General features: G+C 34.4%; 1 protein-coding gene across 3 annotated transcripts in view; it reads left to right on the top strand.

Moving 5' to 3' along the window:
• LOC141362822 (butyrophilin subfamily 1 member A1-like) overlaps positions 1-15,470 on the top strand; it is a 128,855-nt gene that overhangs the window by 22,838 nt on the left and 90,547 nt on the right. For all 3 annotated transcript variants that reach the window (XM_073865074.1, XM_073865075.1, XM_073865073.1), the window contains exon 4: positions 141-413. In XM_073865074.1, coding sequence (XP_073721175.1) covers positions 141-413 — 273 coding nt within the window. The remainder of the gene's footprint in view (positions 1-140; positions 414-15,470) is intronic.

The raw sequence follows: 15,470 nt of genomic DNA, 5'->3' as shown, positions 1-15,470 counted from the left end.
GTTCCTGAATCTTGTTAGTAAATCTGTTCAGTAAGGGTTTTAGTGCTTGTTTGTTGTCATAATCACAATAAGCCAGAAGATAAACAAGTTTATAGGTAGAGAATAATCACTAAATATATTTCCATCCTTCATATCTGTAGCTTTAGGAAGTCCTCCACTCATCACTGTAGATGGATTTGATGTTTCTGGTGGACTTCATCTTCAGTGTGAATCTAAAGGTTGGTACCCTGAACCTGAACTTGTGTGGCTGGACAGTGAAGGAGTCACTTTGACATCTGAAACTACAGACAAACAGAGAGAGACAGATGGATTCAGAGTGAAACACATGATCACTGTATATAACAGAGACAGTAAATATCACTGTAGAGTCAAACTGAGACATCACATGATGGAGACTGAGATTATTATATCAAGTAAGTACACACGCATGCGCACACGCACGCACACAGATTTTAGTTATGTTATTTATTTTGTCTCATGATGATGTGATGCCGTAGAGTACTCAAAAACATTATTTCAAGTGAAGTTAATCAATGATATTAGGTAACGAGGTTTAACAGTGTGTTGGGTGGCAGTGGAAAATTTGAGTAAATATATAGGGTAATATGTTGATTATTTGCTTTAACAATTTGAAAGCCAATTTTGTTTATTTTAGGAAATTATGGGCCCTATTTTAATGATCTAAGCGTATTGTCTAAAGTGCACTGCGCATGGTCTAAAAGGGCGTGTCCAATTTCACTTTTGCTAATTTAGAAAGCGAAATTTGTAAACTGAAAAACTAAGCGGAGGGAGAAGACCACCAGTTTAAGATTAATGTTAAAAATTGTGTTGTTTTCATTTCTATTCAAATTGTTATTTTTTATTAAAACCTTTAAAAGCTGTTTTCTTTCAGTCATAGATGTAAAAATAGCAAGCTTTTTATTGCTGTAAATTTATTTATATAATCATTGTAATCTCATAAAATAATTAGCAAGAAAAGGTTTGTACTCTAAAAATACTTTATTTGTAATGAACAAGAGATGAAGAATTTACAAACGTCTGGACAGCTGACACCTTTCAGCACTCGGACAGCGCCATGGGTTTTTAAAAAGCATTTATTAAAAATGTTTCTCATCTCACCATATCCACAGGTACAGAGTCATCATATACAATAAATCTGTGTGATAGCATTAAAAAACATTTAAAAATAGATGCATTTGTTTAAAGCAAAGCATTTATTTACTTACCAGGCTGCAGGTGAAGCTGCTCTGAACACCTTCTAACGTCTCATAATCGGTCCTCATTTACATCCAAGAGACTCAATAATAATCTTTTACATATTAATCCTTTAATTTTTCATATTTAAAAACGTTTGTGTGCTGCTGCGGATCCTTGTGTGATAAGCAAACCTGTGTTGTCTTCCCGCTTATAAGCACATATTACTAACGCACTCATTAAATAACAAAAACACTATTGCGACATTGACTTTAGACCAGGTTTTAGTTGGTCAATGGCGTAGTCTATTTTAGTTGTCTTAAAATAGCAATGCGCCAACAATGCGACTTAATACAGCCCGTTTTCAGACCAGAATGCCCATGGGCGCAAATGCATTTGCGATTTAAAGGATAATTCCGGTATTTAACACTTTGAGTCTCATTTATGGTTTGTTTTGGATGAACTACAGGGATGGACACTGAAATTTTGACAATGGGTCGTGTCTTGACTTTTTGACTCATTTAGAAGCATCTTTTGACTGCTTCAGAATGGAAGTCAATGACCATGCACAAACATGTCATTAAAACAACACATAAAGGGATAGTTCGGCCAAAAATGATATTAAACCCATGATTTACTCACCCCCAAGCTGTCCGAGTTGCATATGTCCATCGTTTTTCAGACAAACACATTTTCAGATATTTTAGAAAATGTTTTAGATCTTTCAGTTGATTAAATGTCACTGTAAAAAAAATCCGTAGAAATTGCAGCTGGGTTGCCGGTAATTTACCATAGATTTAAATGTATGTTATTTACTGGCAACAGCTTGTTCAAAGTTAAATGAACATTAAACATTTACAAGTCTTTGTCTTTACATAGTAAAACAAAAAAAACAGCATCAAGCAAAACATTCTGGGAAACAAAATCTGAAGCAAAAAACAGAAAAAGGTTGATGATGATTTCTGGTTCCCAGAATGCTTTGCATGAGGCTGTTATGGTATAGTTTTATTCTGTAAAGATAAAGACTTGTTAATATTTAAAATTTATTTAACTTTGAACAAACTCTTGCCAGTAAATAACATAAAATAAATAAAAATAAAAAATAAAATAAATCTGCGATAAATTACCGGCAACCCAGCTGCAATAACATTGTAATTTCTACGGAATTTTTTACAGTGTAATGTTACGGGGTCCACCCATAGTCCACGACCTTCAAGTCCAAAAAAAGTGCGTCCATCCTTCACAAATTAAATCCAAACGGCTCCAGGATGATAAACAAAGGTCTTCTGAGGGTAATCCGCACGGTGTTGTTGTAGAAATATCCATATTTAAAACTTTATTAACGAAAATAAATACCTTCCGGTAGCGCCGCCATCTTAGTCGCGTCCGCATTCAGGATGAGAGCTTACGCAGCCTACGGAGGCTACTCTGCTGCTGCTCTGTGCCCCCGCCCTCCGAATTTGTCATACGTCACTAAGAAAAGTGCGTACACTACGCTAATACTCTCTCCTGAATACAGAGGAGTCTAAGATGGTGGCGCTACCGGAAGGTATTTATTTTCATTAATAAAGTTTTAAATATAGATATTTCTACAACAACACCGCGCGGATTACCCTCAGAAGACCTTTGTTTATCATCCTGGAGCCGTTTGGATTTAATTTGTGAAGGATGGACGCACTTTTTTTGGACTTGAAGGTCGTGGACTATGGGTGGACCCGTAACATTACATTTAATCAACTGAAAGATCTAAAACATTTTCTAAAATATCCGAAAATGTGTTTGTCTGAAAAACAATGGACATATGCAACTCGGACAGCTTGGGGGTGAGTGAATCATGAGTTTAATATCATTTTTGGCCGAACTATCCCTTTAACGTTCATTTTTAAAACTGTACTACTCACCGAGTGGTTTGTGGTGTTCGTTGATGATTAAAAACAAGTTGTGTAGCGAAATACAGTTTCTGTTGTGTTTTATTTGGCATTTTGTAAAATTCCATTGACTTCTCTTGGAAGACTCATTGCTCGCTGATATATCACTTCGCTGCCGGGAAACAGAAAAGGGTCTGTTTACATGTGGTTGTAGTTTTTGGCTCGGTTTCTGTCAGGTTTTTCCCATATTTGATGGCTCAGTAACCAGCTGACTCGAATGACTCAAAATGTCAAGACACGACCCATTGTCAAAATTTCAGTGTCCATCACTGTACTTCATCCAAAACAAACCATAAATGAGACTCAAAGTGTTAAATACCGGAATTATCCTTTAAACATTGTGCCGGTTAACGTGAAAATCATAATTGCAGCAGGTTGAAACTAGCAAAAGACATTTGCGTTGCACATTGCGCCGCACTGCGCTGGGTGTATGATAGAGCCCAATATGATATTATAATATCATACTACATCCCACACAGTTTAAATGGGTTTTTATAAACGAAAATGTATAGTTGTCTTAAAGGTGACCAAGAATGTTAAACTGTATTTTCCTTGTCATAACTGAATTATTAGAGCTCTGTATACAGTAATGACACATCGTGAGCCTCAAACAGTAATGTTTCCTCATTCTTATGTAAATCTTGTGCATTCAAAAGTCCAACAAAAAACAGGCCAATCTCAACATAACACCGACTGTGATGTAACAGTCGAGATGTACACCCCCCAACATTTCCATATACCCGCCCATGTTATAGGCCAGCGGGACGTGCACAGCAGAATCATCTGAAGTTTTGTAGGTATTGAGAAGAAACAAGCAAGGACGAAAATGGCAGATCATGGATATAAATGTTATGTGCAGGCACAACCAGATACCGGAGCAATTCGATATAAAGTTGTTAGTTTACTCTGGCCATTTTAACGTGGACGGTTTTTCGAACCTGGGACAATATAAGGCTGGTTTTGCTCAGCATTTGACAGAGGTGGGGGACTCGAGTCACAATTTTCAGGACTTGCGACTTGCTTGATTAAAGTATGAAAATGACTTGACTTGACTTTGACTTGAGAACAAGGTACTTGAGATTTGATTTAACTTGAAGTGGAAGACTTGACAAAGACTTGAACTTATAATAAACAAACAGCAATACAATTCATTAAAATAAAAAAATATTATTGTGACGCCAGCACCACTAATCAGGGTCTGTGCCTTTAACGCTGCACAATTCAAACCGCACCAAACATGGCAGACAGTAACGTAAGTAGAGCTCCACAAATAGTCTTGTTTGGCTACAAAAACTTTGAACTGGACCATGCCAATAAAAAAAGATTTGCCAGATGCAAAATATGCAACATAAGAATATCCGACAGGACAACGTCAAGAACCATAAGAAAGGGTAAGAAAGTCCTAATAGTCAGTTTCACTAAGATTTATAACAATTACTTAATGTAATAAATTAATCTTTCCTGTTTGTCATAATTTGGCCTTGGTTGCATATTATGTTTTTACTTATTAGAAATGTGACCATTATCATTACTGATATGTCTCGTAAATATGCATAGGTATAGTGACTATAACAGTGGCGTAGCCTGAATTTTTATGTTGATGCATCTTAAAATGAGCGGACCATGTAGGCTATAATGTCTGTCACTGATTCTTGAAACTTTGGCAAAAACATGTCCCACCAAGAAAATTTTCATGAAGAAAAAGAATCAATGTTATAATCAGGGGGTCCTTTGCACATATGTAAGGTTCTTTTATAGGTTTATTTTTATTAATTTAATGATAATATGCTGGCCTATTGCCTACAAAATCAGCGGTTGCACTTTATTTTACAGTACGTGTACTTACCTTGTACATATATGGTAAATAAGTTGTACTTACAGACAAATGTTTGGTACTTACTTTTAGGTATCTACATGGTAATTAATTGGTATCATTACTGTACTTAGCAGTAGTACATACTTGGTAGTTATTATGTAACTCTAGGTAAGTACTGGGTAATAACAGATACATACTTATAGTGTAGGTATACTGTAACTAGCGAGAAACATTCTGTACTTACAAATAAATGTACAATATAAGAATTTAGTATTTACAGGCAAGTTAGCGTAAATGACAGGTTTTTATAGTGTACATATATGATAACTAATATCAAACACTACTGTACTTATACATGATAAGTGTGTGGTACCTGTAGGCCAGTGTAAGTTAATGACCGGCACATATGGTGTATGTATACTGTAACTAACGAGAAACACTAGTGTACTTTCAAATTGTATATACACGATAAGTGTGTGGTACCTGCAGGCAAGTGTAAGTTATACTTATACCATACGTTTATGATAACTAAGAAAAAACATTACTGATGTGCCATTTTGGTACTCAGACTCAGTATCTTTGTCCTTTAAACCAAGCATTAAATAACCGTATGCATTAACTACTGGGTACATTCACTAGTACGTCTTTGGTAACTGCATGAAACAGGACTGTAAAATAAAGTGATGCTTTTTACACAGTTATAACATAGGACCTACCACCTAAGATATAGCATCATAAATATTTCACTGTGAGGCAAACCCAACCATTGACTGTCATACGCATTAACTACTGGGTACATTCACTAGTAAGTCTATGGTAACTGCATGGAAACAGGACTGTAAAATAAAGTGTTGCTTTTTTACACAGTTATTACATAGGACCTAACACCTAAGACATAGCATCATATACATGTTACTGTGAGGCAAACCCAACCATTGACTATCATACGCATTAACTACTGGGTACATTCACTAGTACACACTTATTGTGTATATACAAGTTGTGAGTACAGTAGTGTTTGATATTAGTTATCATATATGTACACTATAAATACCTGTCATTTACTTGCCTGTAAATACTAAATACTTCAATTGTACATTTATTTGTAAGTACAGTAATGTTTCTCGTTAGTTACAGTATACATACACTATAAGTATGTATCTGTTATTACCCAATACTTATCTAGAGTTACATAATAACTACCAAGTATGTACCACTGGTAAGTACAGTAATGATACCAGTTAATTACCATGTAGATACCTAAAAGTAAGTACAACACATTTGTCGGTAAGTACAACTTATTTACCATATATGTACAAGGTAAGTACACGTACTGTAAAATAAAGTGCTACCAAATCAGCTGTCCTCGGTTAAGAGAAAATCATTTCAACTTGATTAAAAAAGCCAAAAGTAATAATTGAATTGAATAATAGATTTACCGCATGAAAGGGTACATTGTAATATGTATTAAAAACTACAAACAGTGAGTTTTGAACAATATTTACTATTATTTTGTGATTGCTCAAAATGTGTCCCACATATTCGTCACCACCGTCAGATATTTTTAAAAAGCAATAAAATCAGACAACTACAGGGTCAACTGCATTCCTGAGGACCCCATTTTCAAACCTTCAGCTCTACTGCAAGTTTCAAGATCACTCAAGCTCCTGTATGTTTCCTATTTTCTCTTAAACTTGTTCATATTTTTGGACACTGCTACTGTGACAACCGTAACATGTCAACACCGTCATCTTTGTATAAAAAATATTAGATTAGATTATGAAATAAATGTATAATTTTTAAGAAGAGGTCTGAAGTAGCAAGCAACAAAGGGGAAACAAGATGGCTAATGTGAACAACTCATCTATTTTTTTTATCTATTTTAGGTTTTTGTCACCACCGTCAGATGTCACCACCGTCAGGTTTTCTGTCTTTTCTGTCGGGTTTTATGTATTTTAGGAAGTTATGATTTGATATTTGTTCATCACAGTGCTCAGGATTGTTATTTTTTGGACCAAATATTTACATAAAGTTTAAAGGAACACGCCCACATTTTGGGAATTTAGCTTATTCACCGTATCCCCCAGAGTTAGATAAGTCCATACATACCTCTCTCATCTCCGTGCGTGCTGTAACTCTGTCTGACGCAGCCCCCGCTAGCTTAGCTTAGCACAAAGACTGGAAATGCATGGCTCCAGCTAGTATACTGCTCCCAATAAGTGACAAAATAACGCGATCATTTTCCTATTTATGTGTTGTGATTTGTATAGTCAAACCGTGTACAAATAACAAGGTGATATGAGACACAGCGATCTTTTAACAGTATACATACTGAGAACTATATTCTCTGAAGACGAAGCACTGCCGCATGGGCGGAGTGATTTGCACAACTCTGACCGAACTCTCTGCTCCTCACCAGGGGCTTCTCGTGTGCTGCGAGCAGATCACTCCGCCCATGCGGCAGTGCTTTGTCTTCAGAGAATATAGTTCTCAGTATGTATACTGTTAAAAGATCGCTGTGTCTCATATCACCTTGTTATTTGTACACGGTTTGACTATACAAATCACAACACATAAATAGGAAAATGATCGCGTTATTTTGTCACTTATTGGGAGCAGTATACTAGCTGGAGCCATGCATTTCCAGTCTTTGTGCTAAGCTAAGCTAGCGGGGGCTGCGTCAGACAGAGTTACAGCACGCACGGAGATGAGAGAGGTATGTATGGACTTATCTAACTCTGGGGGATACGGTGAATAAGCTAAATTCCCAAAATGTGGGCGTGTTCCTTTAAGCAAGAAGCCATTGACTTGAGTGGTATACATTTTGGAATAATGAGGCCAATGTCACCACCGTCAGATTAGTGTCACCATTTGTTTTAAATGAATATGCTTACAATATGTTTCTTCAGTGCTGTTGAGTTATTAAAGTAATAGTCTCTCTTAATACAAAAATATGTTTATTAAGTAAAAAAATCATTACTTTTTCTATTTAGGCTTAAAGTAAATGTTGTATGAGTATTAACTGGAAAAATGCCTATTTTATGAAAAAAAATACGAACAGGGGAAGTTGCACCAGTAAATTGCTGAACAGCCAAGACCTAGGTCTATAATGATATACCTTCAGATTTTGTAATTTAAAGGGACACAAGGCAAGTCTGAGTATTATTTCTCTACTAGCTCCCCCTAGTGTCTGGGAGTAAATGCGTTCTATATCTGAGACTATACGAGACTGAAGGACACCGGGTCGGATACAGCGAACTTGCAAGTGGGGTATTCTTCCTACAGACGGTAGGGGCGGGCGAGAGAGTCTTCATTCGTCATGTAATGAGTCATTTAACCATATACCGACTTACGAAGATGATTTATTAACATAAAAATGCTGCCTTGTGTCCCTTTAACTAACTTTTTTTCCCCAAAATTTAGAGCTGTTTTATCCCAATTTTCAAGAATCAGTGCTGTATTACATGTGCACATTTTCAAGTGTTTGTGTGGACTGCGTGTGGAAAAAAACAGTGTAGTTGCAATTGATCCGTTATCGGTGATCACGACCCACTGTTCGGCTCAATTGCGATTCGATTCGCGGATTGGGAAAGTTTATCATTTGCACGTTTTCAAAGGCTTGCAAATGTTAACATTCAAGTGATTTTAAACAATTTAACCACAACAAGGCGCTAAAATGAGCAGCTTTCTGTAACTAAGCGCAGACGCACATGCGGTTGAATGTGTCTGGTCCAGCTCTTGATCATCCCTATACCATTCAAAGATCAGAACTCTTTATGTGCAGACTATAGAGAGAGTTGCGCTACTGTCTCTCACACTGTAGTCCATTAAGATACATTTGGCTAACAGAGCACTGAAAAACAACAAAGTTTTATGTGGAGCGACTGTTCATGCTGTGCCGTTTGGAATTCGCCCTCCATCTGTGTGCGCACGTTTAAGTGCCCTCAATAGTGCACACACGGAGAGACGTGTTTCAAAAAGCAAGACTTTACTTGACTTGAAACTTATCAGTACTCGACTTGACTTGCTTAGGGTGAACCCTTGACTTGACTTGCTTGATTTATCTGAACTGTGACTTGAGACTTGACTCGAGACTTGATGGTTAAGACTTGAGACTTGCTTGGACTTGACCATGTGTGACTTGTCCCCACCTCTGGCGTTTGATACTGACAAACGGGGCAATATGGCCATTACACAAACCGTAAGTACAGATGTGGCCCTTAAAAATGCGCGTCTTTGAGAGCAGAATGCCGCGAGTACTTCCGAAATTCTGCGAGATCCCGCAGAAGGGGGGTTCGGTGGGGGATGCAGGAAATACAAAAACCTGTAGATGGCAGTAGTGTTTCATGTAGGCCATACTGACGACAATTTGTGTGCTTGACTTCATGCTGAGCGTATACTGTATGATATTGAAGTAACATGACACGGATTTTCTGTGTTTAGGAGACACTCTTTGATGTCATACAAATGCAGGCTTTTTTGGCAAACATTTCGTTGGTGAAGTTTTCTTTGCCAGTTACATAAACAGTGACATATTCTTCATAAAATTTCGACTCAAACGCGCATCATTTGTCTTATTTTTTTCCGTGTACTTACAGTAGAAGAGACGTGATATATGATAACTGTCTTATAACAAAATAACTCGCGAAGACCTTTGAAGAGACCGAGCGCATTTACGCAATATCATTAACTAATTTATCTAATTTTACATTTAGTTCATTGCATCTGAACGTTTTAATAGCTTAACATGGTTGTGTTGCGCTTTTCTGCATTACTGAACAGTAGGAATATAAGTAGAAATATAAGAAAATATAAGTTTAGCGTGTTGTGTGTATTTCCTAATTATAAGCCTTTGGGAAATTGCACCAAATCTAAACGTGCATAAAAACATAAACATGTCATTTAAATAAGCGAAAAATCTTTTTTTATGAGCTCAAAATTTTGAATATAATGTGCTATTGCAAAAAATTGAATAAGAAGTGTGCACATCCAAAAATATTATGAGGCAGGTGCTCGATCACAAAAACACTAAATCACGAAAAAACAAAGAACGGCACACTGCTACTATAGCTCTCAATATTTATTATTTAAAAGACAACGTTTTGGTCGAAACGTTGTCTTTTAAATAATAAATATTGAGAGCTATAGTAGCAGTGTGCCGTTCTTTGTTTTTTCGTGATTGCAAAAAATTGCCCATCTCTAAAGGAGAATATTCATCTTTAAAGTTGAAGAAACCAAAAAGTATGTACTGATAAGCATTCGTCAAACATAAATAAATAAATATATATATTAGGGATGTGCCCGAAGCCGAATACGTTATTCGCAAGGGCACGGATAATGGCTTTAAAACGAATAACGAATTCATCCGTTATATATCATAGCAGAAAAAATATTCGGCCAGACATAATCAAGTGTTTACAGCTAAATTATAAAGCCCTTAAAGCACGCATAATATGTGTGTTAAGTGAATGAGTGTAATCTATAAAATTACATGAATGAATGACATTTTCTGCGCGTCCCTTATTTAGAAACTCGAGATGTTTTGGAATTAGTTTTAAAACGCTCCTAATATCAAGCTTCTTTTAATCCAACTGTAAAAAATTACCATTTTAGTTTTTTTGTTTTATTTAATTACACAAGACCAGAAAACCTTGATAAAATGCTGCACTCTGATAATAAAATATTCGTTAATAACTCCGTGACTTCGGTCACAGATGATCTTTAAATTACTTCAAGTTAAAGCCAGCTTCATTGTCAATCTAGGTGAATATAAAATAAACAAGTAAATAGATAAAAATATGAAAATGTAACATTTTAAAAGCAAAATGTATACTGAAGATTATTATGACATGAATTGCAATTAACATAAAAAAGTTAGTAAATAACAGCTGAAACATTTGAATTACAACTTTCTAATTACCTTGTTTAAAATAATTTTGCTTGTTTTGAACTAAAACTGACTTTAAATAATAGAGAATACTGTTATTTAAAATTATAAACGAATATCTGATTATTTATTAATTTAGATGAAGATTAATGAGAGAGTTTTTTTTTAAACAATTCGTTCTGTTCGCGCAAACGCTGTAGGCTATGGACATATTTAATAATGAGCTTAACAAGTTTTTTGTAATGCTTAATATGCTTTCGTAAATTCTTGCCAAAACAGATTTTTTTACTATTCTGTCTGCAGGTACTTGCGTGTCTGTGCGTTGGTTTCGGATCTGTCAGTCAGTACGAGTCTTGTTGATCTTAATAACTTTTTAACATAAATCAGTCCCGAACTTTATCTCTCTTAATAACTTTTTAAACATCAAGCAAGTTCCGGATTTTATTTTCAAATTCCTGCATGTTTTTAAACCGAAACCAAGATGTCAGACATGACATGCATCTTAGTATTAATCATTTCACTCTCAGAAAACGTATTAGATGTTTAATTAATAGGGTATTTGAAAACATCCCACTCATTTAGACAGAATGGGTCATATATGTAATGTGCTGAAAGACCTACCCAGTCTCACAAAGTTTCGTGATATAGTCACGTATTTTTTTGATTCTTTTTTCGTGCTATTATCACGAAATTTCGTGTTTTTTCGTAGTCGTATAACGAATTCCTGTTTTCGTGTGATTATCACGTATTGGTTACTCGACTGTTTTTTCCTATTTTTAAACCATTGTCGCTTCGGTTTAGGGTTAGATTTGGTGCTTGCATTAGAATGTCACTTAATATATTGATCTACACTATTTTTCCTGATTTATTTTTTTATATGTCGCCTGGCGTTAGGGTTAGAGTTGGGTTTGGTTAGGGATGTCATTTTATGTAAATCTAACCCTAAACCGAAGCGACAATGGTAAGAAAATAGGACAAAACAGTCGAGTAACCAATACGTAATAATCACACGAAAACAGGAATTCGTTATACGACTACGAAAAAACACGAAATTTCGTGATAATAGCACGAAAAAAGAATCAAAAAAATACGTGACTATATAACGAAATTTCGTGAGACTGGGCTGGAAAGACACAATAAACGCTTAAAGCGCTCTCAAGTTCAACGCAGATAGGTACAAGCTGTATGAGGGTTTGAAAATTAGAAGTTTGTTTTCCATGCCTATTATTAATGAGAATCAAGTTATTTGTCTTTTTGATAAAAAAATATGTAATATTATTTTTAATATTACACATTAAAAATTACACATAATATTTTACAGTTATTTAAGTTATAATTATAATAAAAGCAAAAAATCATTTAAAATTGTAATACATATTTAATGCTAACTTTACTTACAAATTCAGAAAATATTTTTTACAGTGTATAAATAAAACGACATGAAGGAAGTTCATTCCAAAATGTAATGCGTCTAGTAGCAGCTACCACTGACACAGAAAGTCAAGAAATTAAAAACCACCCACCCCCAGGTCTGCCAATTCTTTGCCAACCCCCAATTCTAATCTCCTCTCAGCGAGCGAATCAAAAGAAAACCTTGCAGTTGCTTTGTTTAAACGCAAATCTAGGCCTACTACGCTGTAAGTTATTTTAAATGAATTTCTATAACTAAAATTAAGTGGATATCGGGTAACTTAATTTGACATATGTCAGTTCACACGCCAAACCAAGCTATTTTTCACGCTGAGAAGTAAAAAATAAGTTTTCCTGCTATACAATTAATAAAGGAGGTGCTAGTACGGCGCCCTTCTGGTCACCCCCTGGAAAAAAGAAAACAATCCGTGATCACGGTTTTGTAATTCGTCCCCTCAGTTTATAAACCGTACTCACGGATTATTAAACTGTTCCCTCAGTTTTACAAACCGTGCGCTCGGATTAATAAACCGTACGCACGAGTTAACAATCCGTGCTCTTAGATTTGTAAACCGTACCCTCAGTTTTTGCAATCCGTACCCACGAATTTATAAACCGTGCGCACGCTTTTGCAATCTGTTCTCACAGTTTTGCTAACTGGATTTGTAGCCCCTCCCTCATTTTAGAAATCGCTATTCATTCTTATTCATTCTTTCCAAGTTTCCTATTAATGTTTGATATTTTCGGAAATTAATAAAGTTTAAACCGTGTTAAGCTGTTTTATACGTTCCTAACTGGAAACGTGCTTTAATATTTACGAAATATTTTAATCGGATGCTACAGTAAACAGATATCTTTGTGTAAAATTAACATATGTTATTTAGATTTATTCATCAAATAAAATAAATATTTAACTAACAAATGATTTCTACATATCCTATATATTTTAATCAATATACTTAGGCTTGCTATATATTTTCGTTTTTAATTGCTCATTTCAAATTCATATTTTATGTATTTAACATCAACTTATTAGGTAAGATTAAAAGATTATTAAGAGCTGCACAATTATAAACATATAAGTTTTATATACCTATAATTCTTAATTATTGTAAATCAATATTATTTGCATTTAATTTAACATCAACTTCATGCCAAACTTTTATTATGATTTACTTAATTTTTTGGTGAAACATTTTTACATTATGTTTATTATCTGAGCTAATGTAAGCAAAAAAGTAGTTAGAAATTAAGTAGATCACATGTTAATTTAAGGATCAATGAGAAAATAATCATCAAAGGAAACTTCTGGGATGACAAACATGAGAGAAACTCTTTAAAAAATCCAGATAAGTTTGGAGTTTATTAATATTTAAACTTAAAATTTGTACTTTTAATTAAATATTGTCTTTGTCCTTGCGTAAAGTTTTTTTATCTGAATACTTGAAGTTATACTGTTATATTAACTGGGTAACAGCTTTCTGTGCAAATACTGCTAGAATAATCGTGACTATTTGTATTGTACGTATTTATTTAGGTCATCAACGTGTTAAAATAGCTGTGCTCTTTGAAATGTGTGTAAAAGAATCAATTTCTGGTCATATTTTTAATGCACAATGAGCGGGTATATGAGCCACACTCTGTAAAACATTTACTATGATTTATTCAATTTTTGGTAAAACATTTTATACTTACAAATACTGAGTAAATTTGAAAGCTTTAAATCTGGTATTAACAATAATTAAATTGATTTCCTATTAAAAATAAAATTGAGTAAAAATAAGTAATTGCAAATGTTAAGTAGATGTAGCTGTTTTTTATGAATTTTATTTCAATAAAAAATGAGTTGAATTTACTTAATGTAAAGTGAATTTATTTCATACCATCCTTTATGAACGATGAACAAAGCAATTGTACACAATTATTTTATTGAACATTTATTTACACATGACATAACTCTACAGTCATCATGAAACTCCAAAAATGCCAAACAGTACATGTTACAAATACAATGAGCTGAATAAACTCTGAGAGGTTGCAGAATCACTTCTTAATTCCAGACAGGTGGATCAGCAGAATCCTGCACCTATATTGTAAATGTAATTACTCATACTCCACACTTACCAGGATTTTTGAGGAGATTCGGAGATGTTTATTGTCTGCAAAAGACACAATTTCATCTGCTGCTGAATAAAACCCGTTTGCTTTGTTGATTTTTAAATTAACACGTGTTCTACTTTGTTTGCCTATATTTACTCAAATAATAGGCTACAATGTAAAAATGTTTGATTGTCGATGTTATGTTGATGTTAAACATAAAATATTAATTTTAAATGAGCAATTATTATTATAAGTTTTAAAACGTGTAAATATTTAAGTGTGAAATTCTCAAATATATTGATAATCAGATATAATAATATTGATTTACAATAATTAAGAATTATATGTATATAAAACTTATATGTATATAATTGTGCAGCTCTTAATAATCTTTTAATCTTACCTAATAAGCTGATGTTAAATACATAAAAGATGAATTTGAAATGAGCAATTAAAAACGAAAATATATAGCAAGCCTAAGTATATTGATTAAAATATATAGGATATGTAGAAATCATTTGTTAGTTAAATACTTATTTTATTTGATGAATAAATCTAAATAACATGTTAATTTTACACAAAGATATCTGTTTACTGTAGCATCCGATTAAAATATTTCGTAAATATTAAAGCACGTTTCCAGTTAGGAACGTATAAAACAGCTTAACACGGTTTAAACTTTATTAATTTCCGAAAATATCAAACATTAATAGCAAACTTGGAAAGAATGAATAAGAATGAATAGCGATTTCTAAAATGAGGGAGGGGCTACAAATCCAGTTAGCAAAACTGTGAGAACAGATTGCAAAAGCGTGCGCACGGTTTATAAATTCGTGGGTACGGATTGCAAAAACTGAGGGTACGGTTTACAAATCTAAGAGCACGGATTGTTAACTCGTGCGTACGGTTTATTAATCCGAGCGCACGGTTTGTAAAACTGAGGGAACAGTTTAATAATCCGTGAGTACGGTTTATAAACTGAGGGGACGAATTACAAAACCGTGATCACGGATTGTTTTCTTTTTTCCAGGGGGTGACCAGAAGGGCTCCGTATGCTGGTATACACAGAGAATTCCTGTCGAGTTTAGCAGTACGGTTTTTAGGTGTGGTCAACTTTACGCAGCGCCGCAAGAGC

This window comes from Misgurnus anguillicaudatus, unplaced genomic scaffold (genome assembly GCF_027580225.2).
Source record: "Misgurnus anguillicaudatus unplaced genomic scaffold, ASM2758022v2 HiC_scaffold_29, whole genome shotgun sequence".
Lineage (NCBI taxonomy): Eukaryota > Metazoa > Chordata > Actinopteri > Cypriniformes > Cobitidae > Misgurnus > Misgurnus anguillicaudatus.
Note: the sequence above shows the minus strand (reverse complement) of the source record. Positions and strands in the feature narration are given on the sequence as shown.